Source organism: Ammodytes marinus (assembly GCF_949987685.1).
Source record: "Ammodytes marinus genome assembly, chromosome: 1".
NCBI classification, from domain to species: Eukaryota; Metazoa; Chordata; class Actinopteri; order Uranoscopiformes; family Ammodytidae; genus Ammodytes; species Ammodytes marinus.
In genome coordinates this window covers 7,082,446-7,101,866 of record NC_137230.1, presented here as the reverse complement: position 1 = coordinate 7,101,866, position 19,421 = coordinate 7,082,446, and the positions used below count along the sequence as shown (strand labels likewise).

The window sequence follows — 19,421 nt, the reverse complement described above, 5'->3', positions numbered from 1 at the left end:
AGAGAGCGAGCGAGCGAGCGAGCGAGAGAGACCATATTTCCTCTCCTACAACCCATCTTCCCTTCGCGAGGAAGAGACCGCAGCGCAAGCCGTTTCATTCGGCATCTTTTCTTTCTTTTTTCCACTCCCCCCTCTCCTCATAATTCCTGCTGCATCCCTCAGTTACTCTCGCTCTCCCGGTTTGAAGGGGAAACCGGAGAGCCCCGTACAGTCGTGATTTTTGTGGAAATACATTTTTGCATATATATATTTTTTTCCTGCTGGGTGTTGGTAGCGCGCAGTTGGTGCGCGCTTTTGCAAATTCCGGTGAATGGTGGATTTGGCAAACATGGAGACCGTGGAGAAGGAATGCGGGGCCCTCGGGGGTCTATTCCAGGCGATTGTCAACGACATGAAGGTAAATAAAAGCTTTTCTCTCTCTCACTCTCTCTCTCTCTTTTCTCAACGTTATAATGGATCCGTGATCGTGGTAAAACACATGTGATTCCACCCTGAGCATAACCATACAGCCTACAGCCTATACTCAGAATGGGAGCTTTCAATTAGGCTACACGTTTTAAAATGTCTATGCACACACCTCTATAAACTGCTGTGAAATTAGGTTGCATATTCACACATAAAGACGCAGTGATGCACCCGTTTTTGACAGACAGTAATGCGGCGGCCCGGTGGTGGGTTGTTGGTGCGAAACTTGCCCTACTCCTCCTCCTCCTCCTCCATCCCCTCAATACTGGCTGCGCATATGAATGGCAATGCATCCGTTATTGGACATGTATGGCGTGATGCTGTTTTCACACAGGCTTTCGAATGCGTCAATCTGTCAAAATCATAGGCCTATATGGCTTGTTTGTCAAATTGAATGGCCTAGGCTACGTTAGAGCGCTGGGTCTCATCAAAAACCCCGATACCCAAATCATGCCATTGAGCTCGGTGAATGTATGGGGGCAGATTGGCATATTAGACAAAAGCGGATGTGCCCCACATATGTGCCATATGTCGGCGAGGATAGGCCTACAGCTCTCTGACACATTCCGTCACACATGTGGCCCTTCAGTGCGTAATTGCTTCGTCGTCATCACATTTACCGTTGTCTTGTTTGTCCGCCGCTTCAAGCTTAAACCCGCCGCTGAGAGAGACACACACACACACACACAGGCATGACTATTGCATATTCAGTCTGTGTCGTCCATGCATTTTCCAATAGTGTGTCTCTCCATAAGAGTGCAGCGTCATTGATTTTCCGTCAAGCTGATCAGGCAGGAAAACATGAAGGCGTGAGAAGCCGTGCAGCCGTCAGACGCCCAGACCCCCTGGCTGTCTGTCCTCACTGCCTGCCTGCCTGTGTGTGTGATCGGTCTGTCTGTCCTGCATGTTACCAACAGCGGCGTATACTACCAGGCTTTAGTGGTTCAACCCAACCACCCATGCTAAATTCACTGTAGTCACTCGGGCTGTTGTGAGACGCTTTGGATGAGAGCATCCATCAAATGGTTCACCATACAGTCCCTGTCTGTCTGTCAATATGTCTGCCTCTGCCTGTCATGTCCACGTCCTCCCTTCCTCTTTGTCTATCTCTCTCTCCCCTTCTCAATACTGTGGTTAGTGCATGTCTGCGTCATTAATGGAGATGCACATGGGTAGCAGGCTAGTGTTTGGTCCATGAAAGGATAAAATAGACATTGTCCCCACAAACAAATCTTTTCGCTTCTGCACATTTTGATATTTTCTGTATGACCCTGGATGGTAGAGGTCATAACTCAGTGTTTTTAGCTTGGTGTGCCATACAGAGAGGTTATTGGGCTGTGTGGGAGTAGTAGGACTATATAGGGAAAGGGGATGTAGGCTACTGGCATGATCCTGGACATCGAGTCAATATTAATACAATGGCACGAGTCCTGCCTCGCTCCGCTACTCCAGGCCACATAATCTAACCTCTAGATAGTAGCATATTTTCCAGAGGCTTGATAAGTAACAACATAATGACAAACATAAATAATGGTTATCCTAATGTTTACATGTTTATTAACTTAACGTTATTAACTGTTCGACTCTAAATTGCTGAGGGTGCAACAGCACTTAGTGTCTTCTATGCCAAAATCTGTTTATCAACTGTTGGTCCGTCAAAACAAGCAACGCCATTGTGACATGAAATTAGCACTGCTTGTCTTGTGTATGGTAGACATGGTGTGTATACTTGAGATAGTTGTAATGCACTCACCATGCAGATCTAACATCAAGGCAGCTTAATGGTTCCTGCTAATGGGAAATCATTATTCTGCCAAACAAACTATTGTGAGATAATAACAGACTTGTCAAAAGTCCATCCCCATGAGATAATTGGCGTTGGTTGCATAGCAACATCATATGCACCTGTGACACATAATCTTAACCAAGTACAGGACATTAGGTATAAAGTGAGAGGTGCATGTTGGCCCGGTGATGTGTTTAAGCAAATTGCTCTATTGGGACAGTACGTTACACTGCAATTGCTTCTTGTCAAATAACCCCATAACATAGAGTGTTGGTATTTAGTTAGCAGCAATGGTTTAGCATGAACACTCAGCTGATTGCCCTCTGGACTTACAGAGCAGCAGCATGCTGTCATTGTAGTCTGAAGAAAGCTGTGTCTTCAGCTGACTCTTTGCCTTTATATCCGTCTGTTAGCATTGCCAGGCTTTCTCAAAATAACCCGGTTCATTTGATCACATTTCACAAGGCGTTGAAAATATGTCATAATTAATATAATCAAAGCGTCTTCTAGGCTGACATCATACTGTATTCTAAAACATTTCCTCTTTATCTATGTCTGGTACTTCTCTCTGTCTCTCTGGTGCCAATGCATCAACATCGAAACACAAAATACAAAATCAAATTGGCTGATCAATTTTTTAAGGACTACCACTTTAAAGTCATTTCCTCAAGTCTCTTTTTCTATCTATTATTCATCCAGTTTTCTAATGGTCTTCTTTTCCATGTCATCCAGCCCACTTTGATATATATGGGTCAATACAACCTGGGCCAAAGAACACCACTGCCCTAGTCTGGAATGGATGAATTCCTTGAGTCCCCAAAGAGGCACTGAATGAACGTCAGTGAGCAGATGAGAACCATTACGTCATCAGCCCTATAACACACTTTGACTCAACACGGACACAATGTGGCTTTAATCAGTGTTTATAGCTCCAGCATAGGAGAAGCCTTTTGTCTGAGCAAACTAATTAATACATCTTCTTTGTTGGTTTTGGGAAACAGCTCTGGCACAGATCAGAGCTGACCGTGTGGATGCATATCTGGGGCAAATGGAGACGTCTTAAAAATAGCAATGCACAATGTGAGCACCGCACACTCTAACAGTCCATATGATCTATGTTCTACTACGCTGTACACTGACAGGTAATGTGACTGTTCACCTATCTATCAGATCAGATTCTATAGATTCAGACCTTGATCAAATATCATTGAAACTTGTATTATGCTGTAGGTGTCACTGACAATATGTTATGTAGCAACCCTGAAGTTAAATCAAATGAAATACAGTCGCTTGAATAGCTGTACTGTATCTTTTATTGTCTTTATTCCTTATAGATGACTGGTGGTCCAAGTAGTTTTGACACCAATCTTAAGTCCACTCAGCTGTGAGTTTAAAGTGCCTGAAGATTAGCGAGGGTCCTCCACAAAATCATTACCATGCATCAACAAGAGTTTTTACTGTTTCCCAGAAATATGGACGGCCACTTTGTGTACATAATTATGTTATGTTGTGAGTACTCCATATCTAACCATCTCCATATCAATCTCTGCATATCTCCATATGTCATGACATTTCTGGACTTTAAATGGCAGGTCTGAAAAATATATTTTATGCTCAACATTGTTCAACACAATGAAACTTGACCAGCAAGAGGATGCTCGGATAATTATGAACTCCCACAGAGAGTGGGCCTACTGTTTACTGATGCATAGTATGTGCACTGCCATCTCTTCCTAAAGTTGCTGGTAGACTCTCATTCCTTGATTCTCTCGTTGGCCACCAACATAAGGAACAGCTGTGCCTTGTGGAGTGACCACAGGATGGGGTTCCGCCCACTTATGACGCCCTGACCAATCAGTGGTCTGCAGTGTTTCAGGTCAGAGACCAAAACAGTAGGTACCAGGTACATTTCCATAGTGGAAAACTAAACAAGGCAAGTAGATTAGATTAGAGCCGGTACCATGTAGTGGAAAAGCTCCATTAGGCTGTATTCCAACCTTTGCTTTCAGTTTGGGGACAACCTTTGTAGCCACTATGCCATCCTGCCATCCCAAGTTTGTTAGATTCTTTCATCTTTATTAGTGGTCCTCATATATGCCACGTGTGCTCTTGTTCACAGCAAGAGCCAAGCTTAATGCTGCTCTCAGCCAAAGTCAGCACTTTTTAAAATCCATGCTGTTTAGAAAGCACTTTTTCTTCCTCTTTCCCCATCATATTCCTCTTCCTCCTCCTGCCCCTCCCCGGGTCCTCCCTTCCTCTTTTTCTCCTCAGCAGATCCTTCACCTAAGGCGACCGGTCACTCCCTGTGTGTCTGCTTTAAGTGTGTGTTCTGTGTGTGTGTGTGATATATGCAAATTGGCCTTGATCTCTTTTGTGTTTTTAGACCTGATAGCTGTAATGAATGATGGTGCACAGCGTGATATAGAGTTGCATGGAAGCTCATGACAAAAAAACATCAGCTTTAAAGTGAAAATCTTGCAGTTTTTTTGGTTTCTGTTATTCTGTCTGTCATACATACAGTATGAAACACTCTCATACACTTACACAGTGAATTGTGTGCGTGAGTAGGGGCATTATGTTGTTGTCTCCCAATGCGTATCCCTGGAGGCTATGTCTCGCATCTCTCTGAATTACACATACACACACACACACACACACTTCCAAACCCACCCACACACACACACACACACACACACACACACACAGGTCACAGAGGGGTAATATGATGAGACACAGAGGTCATGTTCACGGTCAGCTGGCTATATGGTCCACTGGTTACTGCGTGATGTATTGTTGACAGCAGCAGTAGGATGGTATAAAGAAGAATATGATTTCCTGTTCCCTTAAAAAGCTGGAGAGAAGAGACGGCGTTTCAGGCCTTTTTATTAAGTCTCTTTTTAGCTTGTAGTCCTGTTGAATTATCTGCTAATCATTTGTGCTGATTCACAGAGGTTATGACTTATGAGCTGAATAATTTTTTTGTGTCTTCATGTTTTAATACTTAGTAATTAGGTCATTACATCCTTGTTGTGCTGTTGCTTGAGGCTCTTGTTTGTATCTCTCATGCTAAATACTGTATAGCCTATTGACATTTGCAAATTTGAGTAGTAGTCAACATCTCCAATTAGATTGTTTAAATCACTAATAGAGAGAGAGAGAAAAAAAGTTTGTAATTAAAAAGTTGAGAGAGTTGATATTTTTCTCAATTGTGGAATGTCTCACTGTATTTTGGTCACCCTAAAAACTGAAAATTGTGCCGTATGGTTTTCAGCGGACGGACTAACTGATTACTCTACTACTGGTAATTATTTCACCTCAACATTGCATTGCCCCCTTTCACTGCTTTGCCGTCCTTTCTCTCGTTTTTCTCGCTGTTGAAAAACACATCCAAAACATAAAGCCACCACCATGCCTCGTAGGTATGGTTACATTTGCTAATTGTTTGAGTTGTCAAATGCTTGTAAAAGACTGTAGTACTACACAGTTGTCCCGGTTGTCACGTTACTCCCCACTTTGCGATTGGTTGGTTGAAAGAATGAACATAATGCACATGTACTTACAAGATAACAAGGCTTATAGGCCCCCTTGTTAAGGAAGTGAACTGGAAAAACAACAACAACATCAACAGACCAGGAGACCTTGAAGTAAACTGGTCAGTGTCCTCGCATAGCCTGCCCATTGTGGTCGGGCCCTTTAGAAAGCTTGTGACAATTATGTCCTATGACTCTGGGCCAAGTGAAGAAGCTCTGTGGAAAGCGCATCATTAGTCCCATCTATGGTGTGTTTGTGTCCGTGTGGTCCTAACCACTGTTGTTTCATTTTTGAGGCCAGGTTGCGTGTCAGAAATACAAAAGAAGCAAAAAAAGCCAGACCAATTTGTAAAAAAGAAATATCCAATCGAGCAAAATGTTCCACAATACGCCTATTTCACAGCAGACATTTTGGCTTGTGATAGCACGAAAAGTACAGGTGTAGCTAATGACTTTAGGCTCTGCTCTATTTACTGTTCAGTGAGACACACCGATGAGTCAGAACCCAAAGCAACTATAAGGATTTCAGCCATTAATCATCTTATCATTTGCACCTGGGCTTTTATAACAGACATTTTAAATGGTATAATGGGCACTGACCGCATGCATTTCTGCGTCCATTACATTGGAATGGAAGTTAAAGCTATAGTGAGTAACTGCTGTCGCACCAATGAGGAGTTCTGAGTAATTACAACAACACTGTCAGCGCATCTACATGAGGAAAGCCTTTGGTGGTCGCGCACGGATTGTATACCGTCTGCTGTACTTCTCTGGCGCTTCTTGGGATTCTTATGAGCTCCTTCGCTAGTGTCGGGGGGCGACACCAGTTTGTAAATGCTGCCATATTTAGAAACACAGAGAGAGTTGTGTGGAGCTGATAGGATTAATCCACTTTATGTCAACTGGTTTGGTGATTCTCTCAAAGTTTTGAAATTTTCGGACTATTTGAAGTATGTTTGTGTTTCGTGTTGGAATACACTACCCCCACGATTGTCTGTGGTACTGCAACTTTTGGCCCATATCTGCAAGCTTGCAAAAAACGTCCAGAAATACGAACGGAATGAACGCAGAGTATTGACAGAAAGCTCCTTCCGTATCTGTTTGCGCATCTAAAGTAGGGCATAAATGAGCTTTTACGGTAACTTATTTAACAGCTGTCAATGCTAGTACACGGCAGCTGATTCAGGAGAGTCAATCTACTTAACTGAATACATATGGTATGATATTTTATTTAACGCATGAATTCATAGTAGAAGTGATTTTTATCCATCGGAATATTTCCACTCTGCTATTCCTGAAATATATATTTTTTTATCTTTCAAGGATTTCTTAAAGGTTCAGTAAGCGGAATGGTCAGTTTAGCTAACTTCCTGTCACTGACTGCAGTTAGCAGTCCCCTCCCTCGTCCCCACGTCACCACATTAATGCTTCAAGCAGCAAGTTTTCTAGCATCATCTCAGATAAGTAAGTGTGATAAAACATGATAAAAACCATCAAAACAGACATTGGGAAGGATGTTTACCTGCTCCGCCATTGTAGGCGCATACACATTCACCCATCTGTCGCTCTGCGCGTGCACCGGCAGTGAGACGGGTTCCGGTTTGTAGCGTTCTCTCTATACTGATTGGATATCAGTTTCGGGATCCCTGAAAAGTTTATTTGCCGATTACATGCAGAGCAGGTGACTGAGAGATTGGCTTTATGAAACGTGCACACTATATAAGTGATCACTGTATGAATAAAGAGCGATTTAACACTTATATTAACATAAATAAATTGCTTACTTCACCTTTAACTGAATTTCTTATGTAGGTGACAGTTGGATCAAAAAGGTGCAACGCATGGGGCCAAGCAATCGATTATCCCGAGAAGCTGTGAAAAAAGTGCAAGTGAGTTGAGGGCAGGATGTTTGTGTGTTGCAGCATTAAGGGAAATTCATTTCACCGACATGCACAGTTTTGTTTTCAAGCCATTCAAAAGATTTTGACTTTGAAACTGTTTTTGTCAATACCAAAAACAACCCTTGTGTAAACTTTCAATTGGATTCATACATTTAAAAAGGTGCCAACGTGCCAGCCAAAGACATAGGCCGGGGTAAAGGAATACAGTGCTGCTCCCTCGTTAGAGCTCGTTAAAATCTGTGAAGTGGGTATGGCCCGGGGGCTCGTTAGGGCCGGGGGAGATGAATGGGGAGGACTGGCGGTGGGGAGGGAGGAGTGGTGGCTGCTGGGAGCAGAGCCAAGACAAGCCTCTCTCACTGAAGCCCTTTGTCAGAGCTGTCAAAGCCTTCTCATCACACTCAGCTGTTCACTGTAAAACACACTGATCATTATGAACGGGCCAGGCACAGAGACAGAGAATAACAATGAATGTGGCCAAATCAATATTCTCCTGTCCATTTTCAAAAAAAAAGAAAGTACTGAATGGACCGATAGCTCCCTTCATGCTCTATATATCACATTTAACATTTAAAAATATATATTTGTGTTGGACTAAACTCCGCTTGTGATCACGTTTCTTTGTAGGATGGTGGGGTCAGTTTACAAATTTGGACGAGAGCTAATTTATAGGTACATCTAAATCAATACATGCCAGATGCTGCAGAATGTGGCAGCTGTAGAGGAACTCAGAGAAAGAACACATAACATTGCAGCATATGCGTTCAGCCATGTAGAAACTGGGCCCCGCCTCCCCATCACCCCTGACTAGTGCGGTGCAGCCCCATCTGCCGTATACTGTCATGTGTTTGAATGACTTTACATCTGAATACCTTCCAGGGCATTGCACTGTGGAGGACAACACAGGCAGAAACTAAATGTGCACATTATGACGTTATGCAACAGAAAGTTCAAATTAAAACTACTCTACACACTACTGACAGTAATATAGTATGCTTAAATGTATAGCCCAACTGATGGGTTGTAATATCGATGGAATGTCAAATTTATGTTTGAGGTCCTTCAGAAAAAGGGCTAGTTATTTTGCCCTTTAGAAAGCCCTGACGGAAACATTAGCAAAACCTTAGCAAGGAAAGAGAGGGGTCAGGCTATGGTCAGAATTACACAACAGATGTTATGTTAAGGTTCCTTTGGATTTTTCAATTAGTAAAATTATTATTAAAGCTAATTTTTTTTGGTGCCCATTGGTGGCAATGAAACAATCTGAAAAATAAATATTGACATGCTAAGTTGTTGTGGCAAACCTGTCAGAAACGAGTTGCTTTAGTAGTCATTCTATAGATATGGGCCAACAACAGCAACCATTTGGAGTTGTGTCTCTGGCCATAGGATGCATGTCAGTCCAATAGATTCTCCTTTTAGCTCTGTTTTGATCTCCAACTAGCAGCTTAATGCCCCACTATTATCACCAGCTTCACACTGACATAGTGTGTTTGCTTGCTGCTTGACAGGTAGTCGGTGTGCCAGACCCTTTATTGGTTAAAGCTGAGCTGTTGAGACTACACTGTTCAAGTGCAGTCTATAAAACCAACCCAACAAGCTGTACCTGTAATGTTCCTTTTCCTCAGCTGTATGTCCCTGTCCCCCTCATCTCTGCATATAGGCAACACACAGCTCTGAGTGCTGAGGGTCACAGTGACAGATGCCGTCACTTCCACTAAGTGGTGTGACGGACTCACCTTCAGGGAGCATCAACAGCCCCCTCACACCCATGGAGCAGTGCAGATAATAATGACTCTCAGCCCGGCATAGCAGAGGAAAGAAGTGACATCTTTATATCCATAAGAGCCTGCATGAGCGATGGCTGCTTGTGAACATAGCGCCCAATAAAAGATAATGTAGATGGTGGAGCCTCTCTGTCTTGTCTGTTGTCAACATGCTGTCTATGTATAAATCTCTCTTTACATTTTTTTGAGCAATGCCTGAATATTTACGTGCTGAAAATTCTGCGTAGGCCTGAAAAGTCTTAAGAGCTTTTAAATGAGAAGTGGAAATCAAATTCTATCGATCTGTCTGTCTGTCTGTCTGTCTGTCTGTCTGTCTGTCTGTCTGTCTTTCTATCTATATATCCATCCATCCATCTATCTATCTAAGGGTAAGTTTTTGCTAAATTTGACACAAATCCCTGAAAGAATAAAATATCTTGCTCACAAGATTTGAGGTCACAGTGCCCTTGACTTTTGAGACAAGTTTATGCTCGAGTCCAAGAGTGAGTTTGACCCATGACGTCCAAAAGCTGATCACTTCATCCCTGGGCCACAGTGGACATTTGTGCAAAGTTTGAAGAAGCGTTTCATTATATATCACGTTCACAAGAATGTCCCAGGACAGATGGACAACCCGAAAACATAAAGCCTCTGCTCTTCCATCATCGCCTGTGAGGCATAAAGAAAAAAGAAAGTTCTCTAAGCAGTGATGGCCAACAGTAAATAGTAAGTCCATGGACAGACACCTTGGCCAGTGCTACAAGCAATATGAGGCGGCCCTATAAATGTAATAACCTGCCACTTTCACAGCAGCATAAAGCATCAGCCAGGCAGACAGCACAGAGATGTATGAACAACATGAACTGGACAGCAGCTACATCCTTGTCTTCCCTTTCCTGCAGTGATATAGCAAAATGAATTGTAGCAACTGATGATGTGTGTGTGTGCATTCACTACCACCCCGGTCTGGCATATAACATGACATCCACAAGCTCTGTTGTTCCCCAAAACACGTTGCAGACATGCTTTTGGGCAGATGTTTCACTGAAAGTGTGTCTGTGATCTGTGGCCGCGCAGCACACCGACCCAACAGCACACAGATGGTTTCGTCTTTCCCCTCGTCACAGTGTTTTTGATTGGAATTAGCTGCTGCACTTCATCAATTATGCAGCGAGGCCGCCTCTGTCTGCTCATCTGCACGCTGCTCCTTTGAAAACAAAGTGCCGGTCCGTGTGTTCTTTTACTCAGCATGGTGGAGGAATATCATGACTCCACTTAGACTTGGACTGATTAATGCTTGAGGAAAACATAGTATACTCCAAAAATAAAGCAGCGTTCAAACTAATTGAATCACATATTGAATTAATCATAATCTAGTTACTGCTAGTGCTCATAATGTAGTTGCATTTGACAAGCACACTGACAATAAAGGCTTGAATTGAAATTAAATTGAGATGAGATGACGGTTTTAAACAATCACTTCACCCATTACAATTGATTTTTTCTTTGCGATGTGGCATCACAGCTCGTTTGACTTGAAGCTTGATAAGAGACACATATTATATTTCATAATGTAATAATTGCTTATCATGCTGTGGAGGAAACACTGTACCAACTGGATACCTAAACAAACATGGAGGAAAGATTGACATTTTTCCTCCACATTTTTACGGTGATCAACCGGAAACATAACTGTGAAACTGAGACAGCTATTTTGATGGAAAAATACAGAGGAGATGGTTTGCTGGCTCAGTAAATTAGCATTAGTATGAATTATTTAGACAAGACCAGCTTGGAAAAGATTTGATTCTAGTCTTATCAAAATGCAGTTTACAGGCTTCACTTTATTTCTTCATTTCTAAAGTAATGTCAGTATCCAATCCCTTTTGATATTCCACACCAGTACATTAAGATGTACCTGAAATGAATAAAGAATCCCTGTAACGGTTAGGACAAAAGACAGCACGAGACACGATAGTACGTACAGTAGCATTTCTCTGTGTGGGCTATATACTGTACATCCATCCCCCAACTTTGATAACAATTTTTCAGCTTGATCCTCTTTGAAACGACCCATCCAGTCGATTATGGATATGAAGCTCTGTGAAATCACCCCCCTTTTGTCTGCTTCTTTGCCTTTTCTCGTTCTAACGTGTGAATTGGCTCGATTGTACTACGACAAAAAAAAAATCTGGCTAATCCTTCCATCCCTCTCTCTCTCTCTCCACCCATTCACTCTCACCCTCCCTCTCTCTGTCTCTCTCTCTCTCTCTCGCTTGCTGGATTTCCTCTTGTTTTTCTGTCTTGCTGTGGGGGGAAACAAAGGGAACAAAAGAACGAGAGGGGAGACAGTAAGCTTCTCATCCACTGTAGTGAGTTGGTGGAGTGGAGCTCTCAATGGAGTGCTGGACAGACAGTGGACTAGCGGTGCTCTGAGAACTAGGCCACGAGGACTGTTGACAGCACCCCAGAGTCCACAGTGAGGACCAGATGAAAATAAGGATTACCCAGAGAAGAAATGGTGTAATGGGGGAAATAGTCAATATATTGCTGAGTATCAGGGATAAAGGATTATTATAGGAGGAATAAAGGAAGTGTCCTTGGTGTGCTCTGTTGGATTTAAAGCAGTAGGGTTCAAGTGGAGTGTAAAGCACATTTTACACTGTCGTTATCTTTATTTACACACACACACACACACACACACACACACACACACACACACACACACACACACACACACACACAAAATATACAGTTTAAACCTGGTTGATACAATTCGCACCAGGGATGGCACCCCTTTTTCTGAAATCAGAATACAAAAGCAAGCACCATACATTAGTGTTTTCATATACACATACGTATGTTTCAAAATCATCAATACAACAATGACAGTTCTCAGGATTTCAGATATTGCCTGATGGTCTTCATGTTGAGAGTTGTTCCTCAAGTGAATGTTGTCTGTATGACCTGGTTACAGTGCTAACAGAAACCGCAAGTATAGCAAAAACCAGCATGACTTTTATTGGTCCAGATTTGTCGTAAATACAAACACAATTTGGTCCGATCAACGCAACATGTCCAGTTATTATCGCTTCGTTGTTACAGCCTGACACTTAACGTTAACGTTAGTGGATTTCTTGTTGTCGGGATGTGTTATTTGGTTGTGCTTTGCCCAGATCAATCAGTAGTGAGTGATGTAACCATCCCACCAAGTTCCATTTCTGCAGTAGAGGTTATCTTGTTTTTCTACACTGATCCAAGAGACATGCAAACTCAAAAGAGTCAATATTTCTGAGTCCAACCTTATCAACTTGTACAGCAGCTGTGTCTATCTAATTTGCTTTGCGTTTTTCATGGATGTTGGTAGGAGGCTGTCTATCCATGTACGCAGATGACTTGCCGTTGATTGGTCAGTGGGCACAATGACAGAACTATTTTTAATCACTGAACAAATCTGAGTTGTGTGTTGAAATTCACTGATCTGGAACAAGGTGGTGCTCAGGTGTAGTACACAGGAAAATCAGTGTGTCCATGGCAACATTAAACTTCCTGTTATGTCATCCAAAGCTTGGTGGGTTCCTTTAGTGGCTAACTGGAGTGATGGAATCTATTTTTAAAAAATGGCCTTTTTTGGTTTCGTACCATCAATCCATTTTCATACACTAGTAAGCTCAAGATTTCCAGTTGAGATGATTCTTACTGTACATCCCTTGAACACTGATTATGTCCATTGCTATTTAGGTATTAAGGATGGCTGGTAGGGTAAAAGAGGGACGAAGGAATGGCAATTCAATATATCAGTCAACAACATATTTCTGTTTCTGAAAGGACGGAAGAAGAGAGAGACAGTTTTTGTGTTTGGGGTTAAAGTTACAGCCAGACCAAAGGTGACAATGCGGTCAACCATCCTGTGGGAGGAAACATCATCCCCTTATCAGTCTGGCCCCTATGCTTGTTTATAAGGTGGAGGCAGCGATTCTGCAGAATGCTTGTTGACAAAATAACGTTTTGTCAATATCAGTAAATATCTGCTCACGATCCACTACTGATAGCTATGTAGCCTTACAGAGCATATAGCCTGTGAATGAACACCAGATTTTTCACGGATCGTCAGGAGATATTCACTGATTTTGACAAAAAAAAAAAAATCAACAAGCATTTCTGGAATCGTTGACTCCACCTTTAAGTTTTGGGTTCATGAGGCAAATTGACATTATAGATTACACATTTCCAAAGCTGTTTGATTTAAACTACTTATTATGCCCTTTGCCATTCTCCACACACAAAGTGAATGGGAGGTGACAGCCCTACGGCTCATCACATTCACTGTGGCTTTATCCTGAGGAAGTAGGAAGGAAGGGAGGGTGTAAAGGAAGGGGGGAAAGGTGAAGTATCAAGGTGAATTGTCGATTGCTGGGAATGTCCCTCCTTTGCTGAGAGTTTGGATTCTGCTATCCACTAGTCCTGAAGTGACATGGGAAGATATGATATGTTTGCACTGGGATGAAACAGTTATGTGTGTGTGTGTGTGTGTGTGTGTGTGTGTGTGTGTGTGTGTGTGTGTGTGTGTGTGTGTGTGTGTGTGTGTGTGTGTGTGTGTGTGTGTGTGTGTGTGTGTGTGTGTGTGTGTGTGTGTGTGTGTGTGTGTGTGTGTGAGAATCTGTATATTGGAGACTCAGAGGCAGTAATGCATGCCCTGCTGAGGTTTTTTTGGGGGTGACACAGGAAATGGTGATGTAATAGTATACAATCCAAAAGCTTTCTCACACACTCACTGTCTCCTGCTCCGTGTCTCTCACACACACACACACTGGCTTGTTAGCCCCTCGGCCATTGGGATATTCCAAGTCCTACAATCATGTGAGCCGTGCAAGTGGTTCTGGTCGCGGAGCTCTCTGATTGAAACAAACACACACACACACACACACACACACACACACACACACACACACACACACGCACACACACACACACACACGCACACACACACACACACACACACACACACACACACACACACACACACACACACACACACACACACACACACACACACACACATTTGTGGAGCTAGAAGGCAGAGAGCTGTTTAACCGCTTTCATTTCTCACAAGAATTCCCAGAGCAGCTCTTTGACCTCAGACAGCCTCTGTTCTGTGTTAGATTATTCACTTTCCCCATGTTCGCTGCTCATATCTTTAAAGTTTCATCTTATCTAAGGAATCTTGAAAAGGAACAGTGCTTAGTGTTACATAAGGCAGTGTGATCGCATATGTGAATTCACCCTAGTGAGATTCTTTCTCTATTTTTACGTTTTTGCCTCATTGAACAATGAATTTACAGACAACAGCATATAGTATTACATCTCTTCGTCATGTGTCTGAGTAAAATAAAACGAAACATGAATATTATTAACATTCAGATTGGGTCAACGCATTCAGACAGGCAAAGACACTCGCACACAGCGCATTGACAGCAAGCATGCAGCTGCAGTCTGCACAGTTATGCATTGGCTGTTTGAGGGGAATACATACAGACAGCAGCAAAACACATATGTAACACAAGGCGAGAATTGTTTTCTGTCCATTGTCCAAATAAGGCTTGTGTGAAATGGTCTCTGTTATTTTCATCTAACTACATTGATTTTTTTATTGTGGCAAAAGAAGTGAGAGCAAGGTTTTATTCAGTCATTTTAAAGTGTGTGTTAGGTCTCTTTATTTCTGTAACATAAGCAGAACTTTCCTCCATAGTGCACATTGCATGCTGCCACACAATATATTACTGATTAACTTATTAGAGTATTCAACACAATTATGGTAGCGTCATTGGCATACACAAAACCATGGTTGGCAACTCTTGGCTACGGCAGACAGGTAGATATTTAGCTGATGGAGGAGCTGTTGTCTCTTCACTAAGTTGGCCTGTCACTTTCTCCTCTGGTTAACATCACAGTAAGTCTAGAGAACTGAATAGAACTTCTTAGGTGTCTTAAGTGCCTCTCAGTCTTGGGCAGTGAGACACATATACATGCTCTTCTCTGGGCAGCCACGTCTGTCTCTATTTCCTGTTTTTACTGCCAGTCTGTGGTCCTGGAGCCTGTAGTGGGTCTAGATCTGTCTCTGCTTTGTATCTCTGACTGAGTGGAGATACTTGGCCAAATTATATGTTAAGGAACAGGAAGCAATCACACACACACACACATGCACACACTCAATCCTCACTTGGTTACTTGCCACCAGCCTCTCCCACTGGAGTGAAATATAATAAGATGTAGGACTGCTAGTGTGCGTCCACGAGTGTGTGTGTGTGTGTGTGTGTGTGTGTGTGTGTGTGTGTGTGTGTGTGTGTGTGTGTGTGTGTGTGTGTGTGTGTGTGTGTGTGTGTGTGTGTGCAGGAAGGAGGGTGTCACCTCCCGTATCTCCAATCCACACCACTTAAGCTCCGTACAGGCACTTCAAAAAGCCAGCAACGGGAGGGAGAAGGGTGTGTGTGTGTGTGTGTGTTTGAGGTGGGGTGTCGGAGGGGGGAGCTTTTGGTACCGAGGGGGGAATAGCACTGTGATTTCAGACCAAATTAAGCCACATCAAACAGGCCGGATCAAAGAGTATACAGCTAATACTGTCTGTGCCAGTCGGAATATGCCCCCACCCCCATCACACACACACACACATGCACACACACACTGGCACACACACTGGCACACACATTTCCTTCCTACTGTCCTCCGTTGCCCTTATCTATGAATAATTCCCAGCGTTTCCTCAACTTTCATTTTTCATATGGTCACATTTGTCACATATTTCTGTCCATGTATTGATATTTGGACCACATGCTGATATAAATGCAACCACACACGCCCATGCACACAATTTGCAAGCACTTAACAGGGTAATAGGTTAACCTGAATCAAGTGTAATGTAATACAGTATGTGCTGCTGGGGCTGGGTGTGTGTGATAGCGCAGTCATCCAGTCTAAAGGAGGGGTGTGTGTGGGTGTGTGTGGGTGGGGAGCTGAAGCCATTGGAGACACAATCTTCTGACGTGAATTGTGTTAGCAATTCTGGCTGCTCTAGTCAATCCCTTTGATGCTGCCTGATGCCGGTGGCTGTCAAGTGTTTTTGTATATATGAGTGCATTTGTGTGTGTGTGTGTGTGTGTGTGTGTGTGTGTGTGTGTGTCTATGTGTAGATGGATTAGATGGCTGCATATAGAGGAGAGGATGAGAGGATGGGTGACTGATGTTTTGGGGGATGAAGGGAGCATTTGAGAGGGGGATGCTGGCTATGGATAGAGCAGACAGTGAGTCAGGGGTGTGTGTGCTTTAGTGGAAAGAGAATAGGGAGGTAGGTTCATGACAAAGGTTGAACAGGGCAAAGAGATACAGGAGGAGAACAAAGAGAATATGAAAAATGAGGATAAATAATAACTAGTCATTATTTTCTAACAGTTTCTTTATACTGTTGGATTGACTGACTATATGTTTGTATGTGTATATATTAAGGGTGTCCCTGATTAAGAATACACATAGTCAAATCTGATTGGTCGAATCCTGCCTATAGTCGACTAATTGTCGAATCATGTGTTTATTTTTTGTGATCATTGATCCATATTCTCAATTGCAAAACTTGCTTCCATCGTCCTCCACACCAGACAAAGGGGCACCCAATTACAGTTTGTGTTCTTTTCTTGGCATAATAATGAATTTTATTGCGACTATAATAGGCTGATATTTATACCACAATAGGCGATGTATCATGATTTACCTGGGGAAACCAAACAATTTTTATGTAGAATCAGACATTCAGCACCCCCTCATAGGCGGAATAGAATAATCCTTGCTTCATAACCACATTTTGCGGTTATTCGACTGTGAGATTGGCAAGTGAAAAAAAAATGCACCTCCTTCAGCATACACCTCACATAAACGTAACTTGACTTAATAAAATCCAAAGCAGTGTTGTTATCACTTCCAATTGAAACCTCTCTCCTAGCACCTAGTGAAAAGTGTGGAGTGAGTTTTGGGCCTACGGTGTGTATCACGATGTAATATCAGTCCATATGACCGTGTTGTCTTGTTGTCTGTGTGTTGCCAGTGTTCCTATCCTGTGTGGGAGGACTTCAGCGCCAAGGCCACCAAGCTGCACTCACAGCTCCGGTAAGTCTATCCGTCAACACAACAAAGTCAATCAATAAATACATAAACAGTCTAGTAGATCATAGAGCAGCAGATGTTATGCTACATTGAAATAAATCCTTTTCATAATAGCCTCGGTAGCTCATACTAATGCCTGAATGTTTTGAATTCAGACATGTGAATTGACAAGAGTTGGGGTTAAGCATTTATTTCAGTGATTTGCATGGAATAGCTAAGTAGGCCTGTATTTTTTTTTTACCAGATTGGAAAAAAAAGGCATTTGTACTTCCATATGATATCCTGTAAATGCCTACATTTCAAGGGGTTGCAGTTGTTCTTCTCAATAAAATAAACACAGCAACAAATGATCTGTGTATTTATTTTCCCCAATACTTGTTGGTAGGGTGTACAGTATCTGCCTACAGGTATGGATAACATTGATATCAGCTGAAAGTAGTAGCAATGACAACAATGTGTCTCTGTGTCATCATCTAGAACCACTGTCCTGGCTGCTGTGGCATTCCTGGATGCCTTTCAGAAGGTGGCAGACATGGCTACCAACACCAGAGGTAGGACATACATCTCCCTGTTTGTATTGGTGTGTTGTCTGTTTGTGTGTGTGTGTGTGTGTGTGTGTGTGTGTGTGTGTGTGTGTGTGTGTGTGTGTGTGTGTGTGTGTGTGTGTGTGTGTGTGTGTGTGTGTGTGTCTTTGTGTGTGTGTGTGTATGTGTGCGCGTGTGTGTGTGTGCTATTGCGTCAGAGAAAGAGCCCAAAGTATAGCTCCTGTGAAGCGCCCTCCACATGGAAGCACTGTTAGGGATCTTGTTATGTAGTTGAGATGTTATCAAGCGGCCTATTCAATTCCCCTTTGGCTGATGAAAGTGTTTCCAGCAGCCCCAAAGCTACACTCTGTCCTAAAACTTCAAAAGCAGTTTTCGTGTGCACTGTTTACAGAGATAAACAATGCTGGAAGTATCTCGGAGAGGTCAATAAAAGGTATTTTTCGTGGGCGATATATTCTGTTAGACTTTACAGACAGTTATGCATTCTAGGGAGTTATAACAGGGTTTTGTTGAGGCTGATAACAGTGTTTTGGAGGTAAAAGTTTGATGAGAATTCATGTCATATACAGTATATTTTAATGTGACAATATGCAGCAATATTTCGCATTATGATCAGTAGATTGTGTTCTCTTTTTTTGCCTTGACACTCTTGATATTCTATGTGTAGGCTTGAAGCTGTGCACTAGTTCTAATGTGTGTGGGCTGAGAGCTGAGAGGGTCAGACCAACACTCAGTGCCCACTGAAGGCCATCTGAACACTATGGTACTGAGGGAACAGAGGGACACCAGAGAGAATACTGAGGCTGTATCACAGCACTGTATAAATGAAAACCTAAGGGATAGGCTAAACTCAAAGTTTCAAGGAAATTGCCTGCACTAGATATTTGTAATGTAGCTTCAAGTTTTGAGTTCTACCACTTCCAAAAAGGCAAAGTTGTGCAAAAGTATTATTTCTGGTCAGAGAGTTTTTACAGTGTTTAATGTTTGAATCAACATTTTGACCGACTTACTTTTGAGTGTTATCTGAATGACAGAGCATAAGATGGCACATTCTTTATCATTCGAAATTCTTAGTTTATAGAACTCAAAATTGACATGAATTATACATTTTCAATACAGAATGATAAGTCATCTCAACAAAATGTAATGAAAAAAATGTAGGCAGTTATCCTTAAAACGTAAGTTAGTTGCCCTTGAAATTATGAGTTTCTCTTACTTTACAGTGTGGGAATTTCTCCCCTTGTTGTGACTTATTAGGTGCAGCTGCCAGGCAGTGTGTG

At 42.4% G+C, this 19,421-nt stretch overlaps 1 protein-coding gene across 1 annotated transcript in view; it reads left to right on the top strand.

Moving 5' to 3' along the window:
* Positions 1-266: 266 nt before the first annotated feature.
* The window catches only part of mtss1lb (MTSS I-BAR domain containing 2b), a 55,536-nt gene continuing 36,381 nt past the window's right edge, over positions 267-19,421 (top strand). Inside the window, exons 1-3 of the mRNA XM_080031258.1 lie at positions 267-397; positions 17,538-17,599; positions 18,074-18,147. Of these exons, the coding sequence (XP_079887384.1) occupies positions 311-397; positions 17,538-17,599; positions 18,074-18,147 (223 nt within the window). The 5' untranslated portion in view covers positions 267-310. The remainder of the gene's footprint in view (positions 398-17,537; positions 17,600-18,073; positions 18,148-19,421) is intronic.